We start from the raw sequence: 17,857 nt of genomic DNA, 5'->3' as shown, positions 1-17,857 counted from the left end.
TGGTCCGTATCAACTTTTGAGATAATCTGGCATCTGCCATTTTCCACTATGGCATTATCTGAATTAATCAGTTGGTCTCTAAAGGGAGATGTGAAAAAATATGAAGAAACCCTCAGGGATGAAAATTCCCTCAACAATACTCAAAGTTATAGAGGGGAAAATGCAGTATCATGGAATTTGGAGCTGAAAGCTATCATAAAAATGTTCTAGTCCTAGTGACATGATTCCAAAGCTAGGTAAACTGAGGCTCAAGGAGATTAAGTGACTTGTGTGCACTCATATCACGGGTTAATGGAAGAGGCAGTGGTATCATGCTGGCTATTGCTGGACACGGAGTCATTTATCACTTCATTGTTTGGCATGTGGGGGGTTTTATGTGGAAGGCTGCAAACTCAAGCTTCCCACAGAATGCAAGCCTTGTGCTGTGGGCAGGTGCTAGTCGACTGCACTATTCAAAAAGGAAAAGGAAAAATGACACCCCGATGACTGAGGATGGCACTGAAGCCTGGGGAAGTTGCTATGTCTAGTCCGGCCATCCTAGTCAGCAAAAACAGAGATGGCTAGGTAACTAATCTTGGCATCTCAATAGGTCACTGTAGAAAGATACACTCAGTCATTCATTTGAATAATCTTGAGTGCCAATAAGAATGCAACGTGCAAAGTATGCAACATGCTGAGGCTGCAGAGAGGAACAATGTAGAATAGCAGCTCTCTTGCCGTGTGCCGTCTTCATAAATGCTAAAAAGGTATTTGATAAAATTGAGTACCCACTTCAGATTTAAAATGACACTTCATTAACTAACAATAGAAAGAAGAAATGCACTCTCAGATTAATAGCGATTATCTTGTTGAAGCCAGAGGAATGTTTAAACTTCTGTTATAATTTTGCTATATTTCCCAATACTTTGTAAATTCTTTACACTGAGGATATGTTATTGCCTTATGTTCAGAGATTTGAATTAGATATCTGGAATTTTTTCAGTCTCAAAAGAAAAAAATATATTACTTTTATAGCAGATTCCTTCCCACCCACTCCCTTCCTGTCCACTCCCACATTGTTAGATCTTATATTCAGGTGGAGTCATGTATTCCCCAGCAGGAATACCACTGCTGGTCTGGAATGTAACTGTGTTCACGGATATAAAGAATTGATTGGCTTTTTCCATACAGACAAAAGCCTTGAATATTTGGTTTATTTTTGCTTTTAAGTGATGCAAGGAAAACATGTGAGGGTTTTAGCTCAATAATTTTCCTTTTGTTTTTCCGTTCAAGGAGGCCTTATGTTAGCTCCAATATAAAATCATGTGAAAATATTCACTATGTATCTTGGATTTTTAGGGAAAGCTCCTTTAGAAAAAAAGATTGAGGTAAATCTATAAAAAAAAACTTCACAACCACTAGTAATAGTAGTTAATGCTAAGTACTATGTAACAGACAATATTGTATGCAATTTATGTGCATTAACTCATTTAATTCCCACAATGGTCCTAGGGATAATATTTTATTATGCCACTTTGTTGATGAGGATATTGAGGCACAGAGTTGTTGAGCAGAGCCACAGAGCTACTGAAAGGTGGACCCAGGACGCAGACTTAGGCTTTGTGGCTCCAGAATCCACGCTCTCAATCACACCGACACACTGCCACTCACAGCAACAAAATGGGTGAAGAGAGTATGTCAGTCTGGGTACGGTCTGGAGACAGAGTCATACAGTGATTTAAACAGGGGAAGTTCAACATAATTATTAAACAATGATGAAAGAGTAATTATTGAATAATTTAAAAACACATAAGTTCTATATGATACCCTGCTAAGGGAGACTATGCAAGAAAAGACAGACTTGGACTGGGGCACCTCGCCAAGGCTGGAATTCAAAAGTCATTGGGAAAGGTGTGGTTACGACCCTCTGGATGACAAAGATATATGTTGGTTTGTTTGGCCAGACCTGGTCTTTGGTGGCTGAGCCAGCAGGAAGCAGCCCTCTGGAACATATATGGTGGTGCCGCTGGTTGCTGGGCACATGTACATGTGAAGGGAGTGGGGGTGCTTGTGTGGAAGAAGCCCTGGGACGTGCAGTGTCTGTGTCAGGACAGCCACAAGCAGCTGTTCACTCGGCCAGCTCAGGGCTGTGAAGGTGCTGAGGGACCACATAGTCTGGGCACCTGGCTGGGCAGAGCATCACTGGCTACCCCACTCCTGACCACGGATGCCATGCAGCAGCCAGAAAGAGTTGGAGAGCCCCCTGCTCCTGCAGTGTCCTTTCAGCTCCAGCACTCTTGATGAGAAAGCTCAATATCGTGCTTACAGTAGAAATGGAAGAAATGCTTGAAGCATTCACATCCATTGTCACAGAGCATGTATGGAGACAAGAAGTAACACACTAATAAGTGGCACCAGGGGAGCTCTAAGCTGGTCATGGCACCACTTTGTAATGTGCCTGATCCTGTCTTCCCAAGGACCTTTCACTTGGTGAGGAACCCAGACCTTGTGCTGGCAGCGTCTATGACCAAGACGAGAAACGAAGTCTGTGGCTATCCCGTGGTTGTTCAGGTAAGACATACATAGGCTAAAGAGTCATCATAGCCCTTTATTTAGTTAAATGCAAGCAAAGCCCCATGCCTCCTTATTGTGGAGAAAGACACTGGATGTCATAGAACTCTATCTTGAATGCCATGGCTAAAATATTTACAATAATCTACTTAGATTTCAAATTGGACATGTTCCTGTAGCTCTTAATTTAGTTTAAGCCAACAGATGGTGATTGTGGGCTTGCTGCATGTCAGAAGCTATGCTTGTTACTTAAATCAGTTCCAATGGCAAGCATGAACAATTGTCCCACTAGCGTTCACATAACTCATGGTCTCAGTGGTGGGCGCCATCCTTGGAATGGCTGCAGATGCACCACGTGTCTTCAGTTCAGTGATCAGAACATATGCAAAGCCGCTTTTTCCTGGCAACTGGAGGCAAAGAACATGGTCAGAGGGGTCTTCCTGACGGATGTGAAGTCAGCAGTGTGAATTCTAAGACACACACACACTCCTTTGAAATACACTTTTAACACACTTTTGCAATGCTTACAATAGCCCAATAATTTTTGGAGACTCCAAAGAAGTCTGAGTTCATTGGAGTTTTAGGCAAACACCTGGGAGTTCTTTTTCCATGTTTGTCTGTCATCCTCACTTACCCCTAAGTGAGGGTGCCAAAAGATACCCCTAAATATACGCGTGTGTATGTGGTTTCTTTTCTTGTTAGGAGGAGAGAAAGCTTAGAAGTGTCTTTGCTCTGCATTTACTTTCTGTATCCTCCGCCATACTTATCATCTTTTTGTGGAACAGAATATATTGTCTCCAAGGAACATTTGTTTTATTCCATGTTTTTAATAGCAATGAGGCAACTTGCTTAGCAGGTCCTGAAGCCAAAATTGGGACATAGCAATCTGGACAAATATCAAAGCTTAATTAAGTCTTCTATCCTGATGATAAATATGGGCTTAAAATTTGTTTTAGGAGACACAGTATATATAGCATCACATTCTTCCCTGTCAGGTGCCTCATTGGCGGCGAGATAAAAACCTCATGCAGATGCAAATTTAGTACCTTAATCAGTTTCATAAAATTATAGATATGGATGTTTTCCCTGAAGGTTTCCATTTTATAAGAAATGAGTTTGGTCCCACAGTAATTTGTATTACCTTTCAAGACTTGTTGTTGTTGTTGCTGGTGTTTTATTTTTATTTCTTGGAGCAATCAGTTTGTGAGGAAATATTAAAGTTCGTGCAAATTAATAAAAATGAGGCATGTTAGGTTAATGTTACTAGACCCCCTCCCTGTTCCTTGAAATATAGTCTTTGTTTTCATATCTCTGAGGGATGCTCCATTGTCTGACCTATTAAATCAATTCTTAAGGCTCATTTATTTTCCTCTTTACTATCAGTCTCTCCTGGTAAAGTCAGTGTTATCCATTATAAAGTTCCTTCAGGTGTCACGATGTGTTTGGTTGGAACCAACCTACTGGTTTAAAGTCTCTGAAACTGAAACTACTTATTTCTTTACTTAAGCTTGAGCCAAGTTATATAAGTTGAATAAATATGCTGTTTCTATTACATATAAAACTCAGTGTGTTCACATTTTTTAAAACCCTCCTTGATAACCACTAAAATGTAAATTAAAGTATCAACTAGGTATCACTTTTCACCTACTAAATTGATGATGTTTTGGCAAGAGTATGAGGAAAAGAGGCCATTTCATATACTATTGGTAGAAGCGTAAATTAAATAACCTTTCTAGAAAGTATGTGGGTATAATAAAGCTTTATATGATATATCATAATATTTTTAAATGATTCTCTTTTCAGATCCACAATTGTACTTGAGGTGTTCATTCTAAAGAAATTATAGATGTACATAAAGATTTATCTGTACAATTCTTCATTGCTCTTTTGCTTATAGTAAGGACAATTTGAGAATCTACATTATTATTTGGGGAGAATGGTAAAATAAACTGTCCATAAGATCAAATAGTATATATCCTTAAAAATGTTCAAAAAAGATTCAAGGAATATTGTTAAGTAAAAACAAAAACAGGAAAACCCAAACCTAATGCAGTTACCAAATTTACATATTTTATGACCCTATGTCTGTTATAACCAAATCATAAGCTCTCCCATTTGACTCCAGATTTTGTCTCTCTTTTTTTTTAAGAAATATAAACCCTACAACAATGGGGCTTCCAATCAAAAGTGGAATTACATCGAACCTACAAAAGCTTTGATGGCCTTTCATAGCACTGCACTGGATAAGGAAATCACAGCAGCAAATCATGCTGGAATTTGTACATCTTCTGTGATTAAAGAAGACATTGATCAACCAGTAAGTGGTTCCTTCCTACTGAGGATAAAAGAAAAAAATTTAAAAATGGGGTAATTCAATAAAGCAAGAAATTATTTTTCTAGAAAACCTATATTCACACAAATTGAGCACTGATTTGGGAATGAAATCACATGGACTCCAGGATTCTGATTAGGAAAGGATGAAGCAGTATTGATATTACTCTCTACTTACATTGTTCCGATGGCTCCCCATCACCAGCACCATCTCTGGTTCATCATCAGTTCACTGGAACATGCACAAGGGAGGGCGGGCACACATCACCCTCCCACAGCTGTGCCGGCCACACTAGCTGTCGCTCCACTCCAGAAAGTATACTAACATGCAGACGGGCGTAAATGACTTCAGCTAAATTAAATTAGACCAAGCATAGGCCTAGGCATAAATATATTCTTAATTGGTAAAGAAAATAATTTCTCAAGTTTGGTCCTTTCATTTTTTATTAGTAAAGAATTACTTGCCCCATACTTGACAAATACCTGAGATACTGTGGGTCAGTGGGTCAAGCCACCACGCTGTTGTTGAAGACCATACTTGAAACCTAAAGCCCCCATACATAAAGCCCCCATGACACCCTCCAAGACCCTCTTTACTCAGCTCTTTAGCGTCTCTAAAAGCACTGCTGCTTTCAGAAGCTGCTGCTTCTTCACCCATCATTCGCTAGCTCTCCCGAATAAGAGATGTCTAAATGTACTGTGCTGTTTTGCATCTCTTGGTTTGGACTGTGCTATCTATACCCTGTGCTGTGTTCTACTGTGTCTGGGAACTCATACCTTTAGCAGATGCAATGCCAGACTAGTGAGGTTCTCTTAAATCAAATCAACTGGAAAAGGCTCCTGCTACCCAAAGATTGACCATTTGAGGCACCAATATCCTAATGAGTTCAGTGTATTGACATATATCAGATATGTTTAAATCCATATGTTCATACTGACATAAAACATCAGTAACAACAATTCATTAAACACAATTAAGTGAGGCTATAAAAACAATTCATTAGTAAAGTGGGAAATTCAACTATTTATTTGTTTCCTTTATGAACTGTACCTCAGGATTACAAACTGTGGGAGGAGAAGGTTTTACTTTACAGAAATATTCCAGTCAATAAGTGAATCAGCACACAATTCATCATGAACCCCATGCTTTTCTGTCTAAATGATTCTTCATGTAATATTCATTCAGTTCCATCTAAGAGGGGATATTTAATTTTCAGCCTTCCAGTAACTTATAGACAAATGGAAATCAGATGTGCATATAGAGAAATGCATAGTGAAATTTGAGAATTACATCTTTGAAAGTATCGTCTAAATGTTGGCTTTAAATTGAGGTACATCTATGTACTTAAAGAGAGTAGTTGAACCAAATGGAGAAGGTAAAACAGCCATGAGCTTGGAACCAGGAGTCACAGTTCTGTGTTTCATTTCTGCCGTGTACTACCTGGATATCCTAGGATGAAAACTTAATACTATGCAGCAAAAAGAAAGAAGGAACTCCTACCTTTTGTGATGGCATGGATGCCACTGGAGAGTATTATACTAGGTGAAATAAGCCAGGTGGCAAAAGACAAATACCATGTGATCTCACCTATAAGAGGAACCTAGTGAACAAAACAAACAAATGAGCAAAATAGGACCAGAGACATGGAAACAAGGAACAGACTGACAGTGACCAGAGGGCAGTGGGGAGGGGAATAATGGGGGAAAGAAGCAGAAGGGTCTAATCAATGAACAGGTATAAATGACCCATGGACATGGACAACAGGCAAGGGTGGGAACCACGGGGGTGGGGGTGGGAGGGGCAGAAGAGAGCAACAGGGGAAAATTGGAGCAACTGTAACAGAACAACAATAAAAAAAAACTTCCTTCTCTGAGCTTTTGTTTTCTCTTATGTAAATTGAGAATGGTGATATTAACTCTGACTGTACTTAACTTTTAGCCTTGAGAGGATCAAAGCCAATTAGAGAGTCTGTGTGAAACTGCTTTAAAATTTTATTATGAGAATTTCCATACATATTCAAAAGTAGAGAGGCTTGTTCAATGAATTCACATACACCTATCATCAAAATTCAACTATTATCAAGGTCTGGAAACATTTACAAACCCCCAGACATGATATCATTTCACCTCACACTTGAGCGTGCATCTCTGAAATACTTGAACATTTCCTTACCCAATCATTCTGCCATTATCACATCTAACAGAATGAACAGTAATTCTTCACATGCCCCGTTCTTAACTACATTTCACAGGTTCTAAAAAATTCTTCTTAAGGTTGGCTGGTTTGAGAAGGCCCCAGCACGACATTTAGTTACAGAACCTGAGTGCTGTCTCCTATAGAATGTGTCTATTTGGATTTCTCTCTTTGCTTCTTGTGGCATCCTTTAACCTGTCTTCCAAGGCTCTATACTTCCTGTAAAAGAAACTTAGCACTAGAAGTGTAATTAGATTTATGTTTAGCTTTTTAAATAAGAATCTTTGTAAATTTTACTGCATTTTTCATAATTATCACTTATGTAGGCATACAGTGTCTGGATTTTCCATTTTTTAGTGATAACAGCTATCACTGGGTTCAGGTGATTACACCCTAATCCCACATTTTAAAAAAAATTTCTTAGTGACTTTCTTGTAGGGTCCGTCACTCTTTGGTGATCTTTGCCTAAATAAATTATTTCATTAGGAATTTCAAAAGGGTCAATTCTGCCTAACTCGATAGTTTTTCCCTGCATTTATTAACTGAACTTTTAATGTAAGGAACTTGACCTCTTAGGTATTTGAGTACCCAAAAATATGGTTTGTAAGGGAAGGTAGGATAAATGCTTATTTGTTCTATCTATCTCACTTAATATTGCAGTATAACAAATTACCTAAGAACTTAGTGGTTTGAGCCAACAACCATTTTTTTTGGTTGTGGGTCAGCAATTTGGGTCTGGACTCAAGTGGGTTGTTCCGCTGGTCACTGATGCGGCAGTAGTCATCAGTGACACTTGAGCACTTTGGTGGTTCTGTGGGGACCGATGGTCAAAGATGTCTTCGCTCGCATCTGGTGCTTGGCAGGCTGTTAGCTGGGGGCCTTGTTTCTTATCAAAGCTTCCTGAGCAGGCTAGCTTAAGTGAGTTCACATTGAGGTGTCAGGGTTCCAACTAAAACCCAAAGATAACAGGCTTCATTGGCAAGCACTTCTTAGGCATCTGCTTACATCATATTTGCTAATGCCACAGTGGCCCAGGCAAGTCATACGACCTTGACCAGATACAAGGAAAGGAGAAAGAAACTCTACTTCCTGATTGGAAAAGCAGCAAAGTCACATTTTAGAAGGGTGTGCAAAATAGTATGGGATCATTTTACTGTGGCCATCTTTCAAATAAATCGCCACATTTTCTAACGGCCAAATTGCAGAGGTACAAATTGGTGCTCATTTACTTTCAATGGACTCCAATAAGTTGTGGTTCAGTTGTCTGCTAGGGTTTTTTGTTGTTTTTACTTATATCTTTAGCATCATTGTGAACTCATGGGAGTTTTACATGTTCAAACATTCTATGTGTTTCGGTTATCATTCTTTTTGTTGCTCCCAAATTGCCCCGCTTTGGGCCAGTGGAGGCCTTTCATGTTGTTGCCTTTGTGTTTTTGACATGATTCCTTTACTTTTAGATAGCTACTTTTCTTTCTGGTTACCACATGGCACCCCTTGCTTATTTTGTGTATTTCTTGCAACAAATGTGGAAGTACCTATTCCACCAAGAACCCCTGATTCTGTGCAAAAGTTATACACATAATGTTGAACTGTTATTGTCTCTAAGCTGTTTTAGTCAATAGAGTTTGGAGATATGTTTGTTTTTACACACACACACACACACACACACACACACACACACACAAGGTCTGTCCAGAAGGTATCCAGCCATGTACGATGAAAATAGAAAGACTTATTGAAGAAGATACAAGACACAAGAAACATTGTATGCAGGACAATGATGCCTCAATCCCTCTCAAAGTAAGCACCTTGGGACCTCACACAGTTCTCCCATGCACCATCAATTGCCCCATTGTATTTTCCTGAATCTCATTGATGGTCTGAAATCTCTACCCTTTCAAGGGTGATTTTAGTTTTGGGAAAATCCAGAAGTTGCATGGCACCAAATCTGGGCTGTGTGGGAGCTGAGTCACCTGGGTGATTTGATATTTTGCTAAAAAAAACTCTGCATGAGACGTGATGCATGAACAGGTGTATTGTGATGAAGCTGCCAATTTCCAGTTGCCCATAGCTACGGACTTATGAATCATCCAAATAGTTTCTGCAGAGAAATGTTCAAGCTTAATGCAAAATTTGTTGATCTACTTGCTCAGTCATTTTGAATACAAAGGCCACACAGTACACATAGTCACTCAAAAGTGTCTACCGCCCCCACTGACTTATACAAGGAAGTTGTCATTGTTCACACATGTGCATTCCAGTCCACTCTCCTTGGCTGCCAGGTTACACCGATGTCATGCAAACTATTCTTGTTACATTAACAATGTCTAGACTTTTTCCAGACAGATGTGTATGTTACATACATACATATACATATATCTACACATACATGTGTAGATATATAAAACTATTAGGTAGCAAAATAATGCATTCATGTTGAGATTTCTAATTTAGTATCCAGTGATTATAAAAATGCTTTATTTGTCTTGTAAAGCACTCTATAAAAAATGCTGTTGTAATTTAGATGTGCCTAGATAAAAGCATCTTCGTCCCTCTTTTTAGGGATACTATTATCTCTCACCTGCTGGAAAGAAAAAGATTATGCTGTGCTTAGCATGTGGACGATCCACGAGAGCAGAGAAGGGGCTGAAACAGGTGCTTCCAGGGATGCCCTTCCTCTGCGCCTCAGGCTCCGAGACCCAGAAGCCCTTCTCACGAGGGCCTTTCAAGGCCGTCCATGTGGCTGAGGTGCGTAATGATCTGAGCTCTGCTGATACCTACGTGGCATCACTTTGGCACCTTTGATGCATTCATTATCTGCCTTGCACTCAAGTTCATCTCCACTCATCCGATTCATCTTCCTCTGATGCACCTTTACCGTTTCACCTGCATTGATTTCCTTTTTCCCATTGTAATTTAAAATACATTGTCTATTAATAGTTCAATACACTCTTTGAAGTTAATTGGGCACTTCTGCGGCTTTAATCATCTGCTGACACCTTCCACTCTCTCTGTGTTGCTTTTAGACGAGGAAGTCACTGCAAATCTCTACTTAGCAGAGCAGTGTTTCTGCTTATTTCCACGGAGTAAACTCCTTTTTACTAGTATGGAGCATTTCAGGGAGAATTTGACATGTTGTTGTCAACGACTTCAAGTTGGGTGCCTGAATTCACGCATCCATGTCTAATATTATTTATAGCTTATGGAGGAAAAAAATCTCTGCCGCTTTCCTGTGATCTTAATTTACCATGGCACCATGTAAAAAATCCTGTCTTTCAAGTTTAGAAGTGAGAAGAGCTAAGGGGACCTTACACAGCTGTATAAAAAGGGGTGATCCCTAAGAGGTGGGCAACCTTCCGCCCAGCCCTGGTCTGCTCAGCAGGGCTTGCCCACCCCATTCCCCGATCACTCTGCCTGGCTTTGGGCCCTTCAACCCAAGACACACTGCAGGGGAGGGTGGGGGATGGGACAGCAACAGTCACAATAAACATCAACTGAAAGAACAGCTCTGAAGGAGAAAAGAAGTCCATCCTCTGGGCAAGTCTGAGGCTTTTGCCTTTGCTCCAACAATAGTGGGGTAATACTGAGGAGGTTGCTGGGAGCTGTTTGGAAATAATTCCCCATGTCACAGCATCTCAGATGGAGCTTTTCCCCTAGGGCAACCTCCTGTGCAGGGCTGGAAAGGGAAAGGCGAAGTGTGGTGTCTACCACAGTCATTACCACGTGGTTAGGGCTACACTCCTCTCCCTCCTCCTCCATCAGTATCTGCCACCAGAGCAGGGCATCACCCTCCAGTTAAAGGTGAAGAGAGTATCTGCACTGCCATTGCCCCTTCACCCCAGGCTCTCTCTAGCCCTGGCTTCCTTCCCCATCTCCCGTCACAGGCGAAGGCCAGAAACACATCCCAGGGCCCAGACTTTCCTAGAGACTCGGTGACAGGCTCGGAAGGGAACTGAGTTCTGACCCAGTGTCCTTCCCTCTGTGGCATCCAATACCTATAGCACGTGAAGTGGACATTTCAAAATTTAGGTGGTGTGCACATGTACACATATTTATCAAATGGAGAGATGGAAATGTACCAGAATAACAAAACTGGAAGAAAAAAAAACTTGAGTAGACCAATGATTTTTTTAAATCAGGCTGATTTATCTTCTGACGAGGCTGAGAAAACTCTAAGTTATTATGAAGAACGTCTGTTGTCTTTACGGATGAAGACCTGCACAGAAGTTGTGTCTCGTAGTGGTGTGGCAGCTACGCACCAGAAGGCAGTGAAAATAATTGCATACAAAAATGGAGACGGATATCAGAATGGAAAGCTAATTGTGGCTGAAACATTCTCCACAGTAAGTGGCTATCACCTAAATGTGTCTTGCCTTCTCAGAGGTAATGATGATGGCGATTCTTCTGACAAGACCGTGGGCGGTGGGATTGAGTGATAAATGTCCCTAGCCAGTGTCACCAGGTGACACTGATAAAGATCAAGATCTCTGTTTTCTCAAATACATTCTTTTTTATTGGATTTCTGTGGCTATGGTCTTAGGAAAATGAGAAATCAGAATATGGTTATTAGTTTGGCTCCAGAACAAAGATATATAAAAGCAAGAGGAGAACAGAGCTACCTACCAGATTTTCTTCACTCCTGTGATAGAATGCCTGTTTGGCCTCCCTTCCCATTCCAGCTTCTAGTTGTATGTCCTCTGGATACCTTAGGAGATGCCGGCTCATTCCCTCACTTACCGCTGGAGGATCTGAGCCATGATGTGTTGATAGGATGAAGCTGGGTCATCCTAGGAGGAGATGGCTGCTCCCTGTAGTCATGGGAACTGCAGAGAGCCCTGAAGGCCGACCCAGCTTTGTCCTTCTGTTCTTTAGCATTTATCTTGTCAATACCCTTAATGACATTAATTTACAAACATTATATATGATATGCAGTTGCCCTGGAGACTTCCTTACAAACACTCACATATGCATATACTTGTTAACTCACCTCTCTGGTTGAATACAAATAGATTTTAAAAATTAAGATATTGTTGTTCAATGGAATAAGCAAAGTACAAAAGTTAGCAACTCCAAGATTCACGCTAGGATCCACAGCCTGCTTTTGTGATGTTTGGCAAAATTATTCTTTTAGCCTGTTTTCCCATCTGCAAAATGGCAATAGTAATATGTGTCAGCTTTTGATTTTAAAATCAACTACTCATTTATTTTAAAGCAGTTTATCAAGATGATTACAACTATTTTATACCTTATGAAGCAACAAAATTGACAGTGGTTTTCTGGGTTGAACAATTTTTTAAGGAAATCCTCTGATGATAAAATATATTAATGTGCATCAGCTACTGTTTAAAATGTTTGGAGCTAAGGCTCTTCACAGCTGGAATGGACTCATGGTGTGAGATTAGGTAGAACAATGTAGTATCAAAAATTGTCTCTAATCAAACATCAAATGGGCAGTTATTCAGCTTTCTATTTTCCCAAAGTAAAGGGTTTTCTTGGATTCCTAAAATAACATGCTCTTCATTATTCCTCGTGCCATTACTTCTTCCTCTCAGCTCCTCACAGTCTGTGTTATGTAGCTCCTCACAGAATGCACGGAGCAACTTGGCCTTGCCCGAGCAGCCTCCAAAGTATACACCAAAGATGGAACCTCAGTCCTGTCCTTGCGTGACCTGGTTTTGTGGGCTCTCGATGAATCTCTTCTCCACAGAGACTCCAAGGAACCAAAGAAAGAGGTAGCCTCTGTTGGAACAAAGGAGACAACTACTACAAATATGGAAGGTTGGTTATATTCCACAAGATTTAGCTGATTCTGCTTATGTCTGGTCATAAAAAAGTTAAAGGGGATTCTTTCCCTCAGTCACCTCTTCTAGCATTACAAAATCACAGGAAGATACTCTCATATGAGATTCCTATATTGTTTTCACTTTATAGAACCACAAGAAAAATTTTAAAAATAATATAAAACTGGTTTCCGCACCAAAACAATGAATAACCTATCTGGAATTTATAAAATATGTTTGACAGCCTAGCTACTTTATACAACTTGAGCAGATTTTGTTCTTAAATTCAGGACCCACACCAACTGGAGACCACTTAAGAAAGAGGGGCTGGATCAATGCGAATCTCTTCCTACTATTAGTTGAGGCTCCCCATACCTCCTGTCTTCCAGGCCTCTTTGCTTGCCCCTGCCCATCCCCACTGGTCCTATAAACTCCCAGAAGCTCCAACAAATGTTTCTGTATTGCACCTCCCAGCACATTGTATTATAGTTAACTGTTTACATCTTTGTGTGTCTCATCAAGACTATGTACACCTTGAGGTCAGGGACTGTGTCCCCAAGAAGAGTTTGCTAAATGAAAAAGCATCTTGCTAGCAGGGATTCTGCAGAGTCATCTCAGTTTCCTGCTATGGTTGTATTGGCAGGCATGGTTCAGAGGTTAAGAAGTTGGGTTTTGGAGCCAGAATATCAGGGTTCCTGTCCTAGCCATCGGTTGCTGGAGGAATGGTCTCGGGCAAGTTGCTCCACCCCTCTGTTCTTCAATTTCCCCATTTTTCAAATTAGGACACTAACAGTTACTCACTTCATGGAATTTTTATGAGGATCAAATAAATATTCATGTGAATATATACTCATTTGGTCCTCATAAATATGACTATGTATTCATACAAGTATATAGATATGAATATATGTGTATATAAATCTCTCTCTCATTTACCACTTAGAAAAGTGTCTGGTTGATGTTTACCAAGTAGTCAATGAATATTAGTTATCATTGTTACATGTAGGGTTGAGTAGGAAAAACTCACCCTTCTTCCTTTGTGTTTCTCCTTTCTTCTCACACTCTTCTCACACTCACAACCAGATGACTCTTTTTCCCCACACCAAGTAATTTTGTGGCACATGCTGGGTGTTCTATAATTTAACTAAATTCTGACACTGTTCACCTGAAGACAGCATCGGACCCCATGGGCTAAGGGCTCGGTTCCACAAGACGGCTCCCTCCTCACTTCAGATGCCAGTTGCAAGTCCACCTGGTTACCTGCGCTTCAGACCAGTTGGCTGTAAATAGGAAGTTCCCACAACTCCCCCCTTGGGCTCAATTAATTTGCTAAAACAACTCACGGAAACCGGGAAAACAATTTACTCGTTGGTTACTGGTTTATTATGATAGCATATGATGAGGACCGCAGATGAACATTCCTCTGGGGGAGATGCACAGGGCAAGGTACGTGGGAAGGAGTGTAGGGCACCCATTGTCTTCCCAAGCCCTCCACTGTCCCAGAACCTTCACGTGCCCACCAACCCAGAAGGTCTTCTAACCCTGTACTTCTGGGATTCCTATGCAGACTTCATGATGTAGGCATGATCGAGTGTGAACTCCATTTCCAGCCTTTCTCCCCTCTCTGTGGAATGGGGGGTAGGGTTGAAAATTTCAAGCTTTTAATCATGCCCTGACCTGTCTGGTAACCAGCCCCATCCAGGAGCCCACCAAGAGTCACCTCAGAACAAAAGACACTCCTATCACCCGGGAAATTCCAAAGGACTTCGGAGCTGTGTCAGGATCCAGGGTCAGAGACCTAATATTAAAACAAGAGATGCCCCTAGTGCTCTTACCTCTAAAGAAACAAGGAGAATTTTAGGAGGTCTGTGCCAGGAACTAAGGGTAAAGACTAATATGCTACACAAATATATTTTCTGTTCTTTCATGGTGACTTTTTTTTCTGTTGAGTTTTTTAAAATAATTATGTAAACAGCCCTGGCTGATGTAGTTTAATGGATTGAGCACTGGCCTGTGAACCAAAAGGTCACTGATTCAATTCCCAGTCAGGGCACATTCTTTGGTTGCGGCCTAGGTCCCCAGATGGGGACACGCAAGAAGCAACTGTTGCTCACACATTGATGTTTCTCTCCCTCTCTTTGTCCATCCCTTTCTCTCTGCCTAAAAATAAATAAATGAAATCTTTAAAAAATGTCAATCCTTTAAAAAATAGTAATAATTATGTAAACATATTTACATAAAGTTTTGCCTTTATTTGGCATATAGAATATTTTATTTCCAGGTTCTGGAAGATTATTTTCTCAAACACTCTTTTTTCAGATTTTTATTTAAAACCTGGTTTTCATGTAGTTCTTACCAAAAGGGTATGGCCATCCCTCCCTTTCTGTTGTATATTCTAAAGTTTCTTCTTGATCAGGCAGGTTCACTAGCAGCTGTCCCCTTTATTGAATTGTGGTTATGCAATCAGTTTGCATTGAGGAACTTTAAAAAAACAGGCACCTATCAGAAATAGCATTGTGTTGACTGTGGAGGCAGTGGTTAAAGGCTTAGGCCCTGGAAGCACACGGCTGGATTCTAATCCTGTCTGTGCTCCCCTGTAGCTATGTGAGTAAATCTCAGTAACCTTTTCCATAAAATAGGCATAAGCCTAGCTCAGAGGACCATTTTGAATATTACATGAGATAACCTATGTAGATGTCTTGGTAAAATGTCCATCACATATTAGATTCTCAGTCTATGTTAATTTCTGTGGTAGGGTACTGTTTGCTGTATCACAAATAGCTCCTTTACGAAGACCCTGGAATTGCTTCTCTCAGATCTCAGGACCAGGAGAGGTGTACCTTCTGAAGATTCTATCTCTCTATGTGGGCTATGTGAATCTTGAAATTGTGTTTACTCTTTGCTTTGGCCACTAGGATACTCAAAGCCCAAATTGTGCTTTTTCTCAAGCAAATAAAAACAGTGTGGTATTCATGTTCATGCAATAATAAAAATATTATCTAGCACTTTTTGGATGCTTGCCCAATTAAACAGACCAAACACTAGTCTAAGTGCTTTCTTTTCTTTTTTCTTTAATCATCCCAACAGCAGAATGAAATAGACACTGTTCTTCATTTATAAGATGAGAACACTGAGCACATTATCTCTGGCTTTAGTCTATTCCTGTACTCCTTTTCTGCCTCCCTTGGTTTCTCAGTCTCTTTATATTATCCCTTTCAGAGGAGATATTTTGGTAAGCCATCTCAAATTTCCTCCAGAACTAGGTGAAGTGTAAGAAGGGAATTGAAGTGTATATTAATAATCAGATTAAATTCTGTGGCTGCTATGAAGTTCTGATCAAATTTATGTATTGGTGTCAGTTTTGGTTATTGCCTATTTAAATCAAGTCATTATGAAAAATGAAATATTTTAAATAAAGTTCATTTGGTAAGCAAATGTATTCAGTATTCATCGAACGATGGTAAATGTGTCATTTGTTTCCCAGAAAACCCAAGACTGAAGGTGAAAAACAGATTATCTCCAAAGTCTGTGACATCTGATAGTTTGGATGGTATAGAGGAATCTTTTTTCACCCTCATTCACAGAAACCCCATTGCCATCTGGGTGTCTTGTGGCGAACCATTTTTATCTCCGTACGGTAAGTTTTTTGTTCTTGCCTTCTTCCACACGAGTATATGAAGGGAGAGAGAAGTGAATGTATGAGAAAATGAATTAACTGTGTGTAATGTCGACATAACACCATAGTTATGCAAGTAACAGGCAGTCCATCAGTTAACATGTGCACCAGGAGAACAACACTCCTATATTTGCACAATCACCCATTTTTTTTCTTACTGGAATAGAGTAAGAATGTGGAAAAATGTCTAATTTAGTTGATAAAGAGATCCTTGGTCTATAAAGACTGAGAATAATGGTGTACATTAGAAAATAACAAATGAGTTTAATTCACACTGAAGACGACCTGTCTGCACATTTTCATGTTTAAGAATTGCACCCTTTAGGCAGTAGGTGGATGTTTAAAAAATGAGTGGTTCCAAGCTAGGATTTCATCACCTCCAAATTGTTTGTGGAAGTGGAAAATGAAATATGGCTGTTGCATATGGTAAATCTATATAATAACACAGCACTGTTCTTCTTCCCCTCCCCCTGCATCCCATAAAAAAATGCCTTAAGCCCTGTCATCTTTCAAATGAGGTTTCTTTTAGTGACCCCTACCTTTTAATTACTTGTTTCTAATTGAATCTATTTCTTGGAGCAGAAAATTCTTTATAAATTATTGGCTAGCATGATGAATTACTCTTGATAAAAGAATGCAAGATAAAATATCATGTATTTCTATTGCTCCAGCTTTGCAGAAAGCAGAAAAAGTAGAAAAACAGAACTGGCTGAAAAAGGACAAAATTTTGGCTGACTTAGATACCATGAAACACAAAATGAGACTGTTAAAAGGTCAGTATGAATTCAATCAAGTCTCATCACGTTTAATTCTAACTAGTTTTTTTACCATCAGAAACCAGATGTTTAACTGAGTTACATATTCAATGCATATATACTGTTACAAAAGTCAATTGGGCAAGTGTAAAACCTAATAATATATCTTCTCAGCACAGATTTTATATTTATGTGAATATCACATTTAAAATTAGGAAGTTGTCTGGATTATAGAAACACCCTATTGGTTTGAAAGAATCCCTGAGCCTACATTGCATGGGCTTTGAAATCAATCTTTAAACAAAACTTGCTGGCATTCCTTGAGTGTTGCTATGGAAGAAGTTTTTTAAACGATCTGAGGGAGGAAGTGCTAAATTCTTCAAAGGCCATTGTCAGCTTCTCAGAAGAGCTCCCTCTTGTCATGCAGCGTTAAGATATGCTCTTCGTAAAGTGATCGATTGGCAATTGATTTTCCATATTTTTCTTTTGTCACAGAGTCTTAAGTTTCTGACCCAGCACTTCAGACACCAAATGGTTCTTTGGGGAGAAACAGTGCGTTATGGGCGTTAGT

The 17,857-nt window shown here is 39.8% G+C and overlaps 1 protein-coding gene across 2 annotated transcripts in view; it reads left to right on the top strand.

The window, feature by feature from the left end:
* The window catches only part of DCDC1 (doublecortin domain containing 1), a 352,665-nt gene that overhangs the window by 314,207 nt on the left and 20,601 nt on the right, over positions 1-17,857 (top strand). For both annotated transcript variants that reach the window (XM_045825425.1, XM_045825424.1), the window contains 7 exons: positions 2,457-2,550; positions 4,700-4,867; positions 9,638-9,823; positions 11,215-11,418; positions 12,652-12,853; positions 16,340-16,492; positions 17,203-17,304. In XM_045825425.1, the coding sequence (XP_045681381.1) occupies positions 2,457-2,550; positions 4,700-4,867; positions 9,638-9,823; positions 11,215-11,418; positions 12,652-12,853; positions 16,340-16,492; positions 17,203-17,304 (1,109 nt within the window). The remainder of the gene's footprint in view (positions 1-2,456; positions 2,551-4,699; positions 4,868-9,637; positions 9,824-11,214; positions 11,419-12,651; positions 12,854-16,339; positions 16,493-17,202; positions 17,305-17,857) is intronic.

This window comes from Phyllostomus hastatus, unplaced genomic scaffold, assembly GCF_019186645.2.
Source record: "Phyllostomus hastatus isolate PE091 unplaced genomic scaffold, TTU_PhHast_1.1 phas_scaffold_585, whole genome shotgun sequence".
Classification (NCBI taxonomy): domain Eukaryota; kingdom Metazoa; phylum Chordata; class Mammalia; order Chiroptera; family Phyllostomidae; genus Phyllostomus; species Phyllostomus hastatus.
Note: the sequence above shows the minus strand (reverse complement) of the source record. Positions and strands in the feature narration are given on the sequence as shown.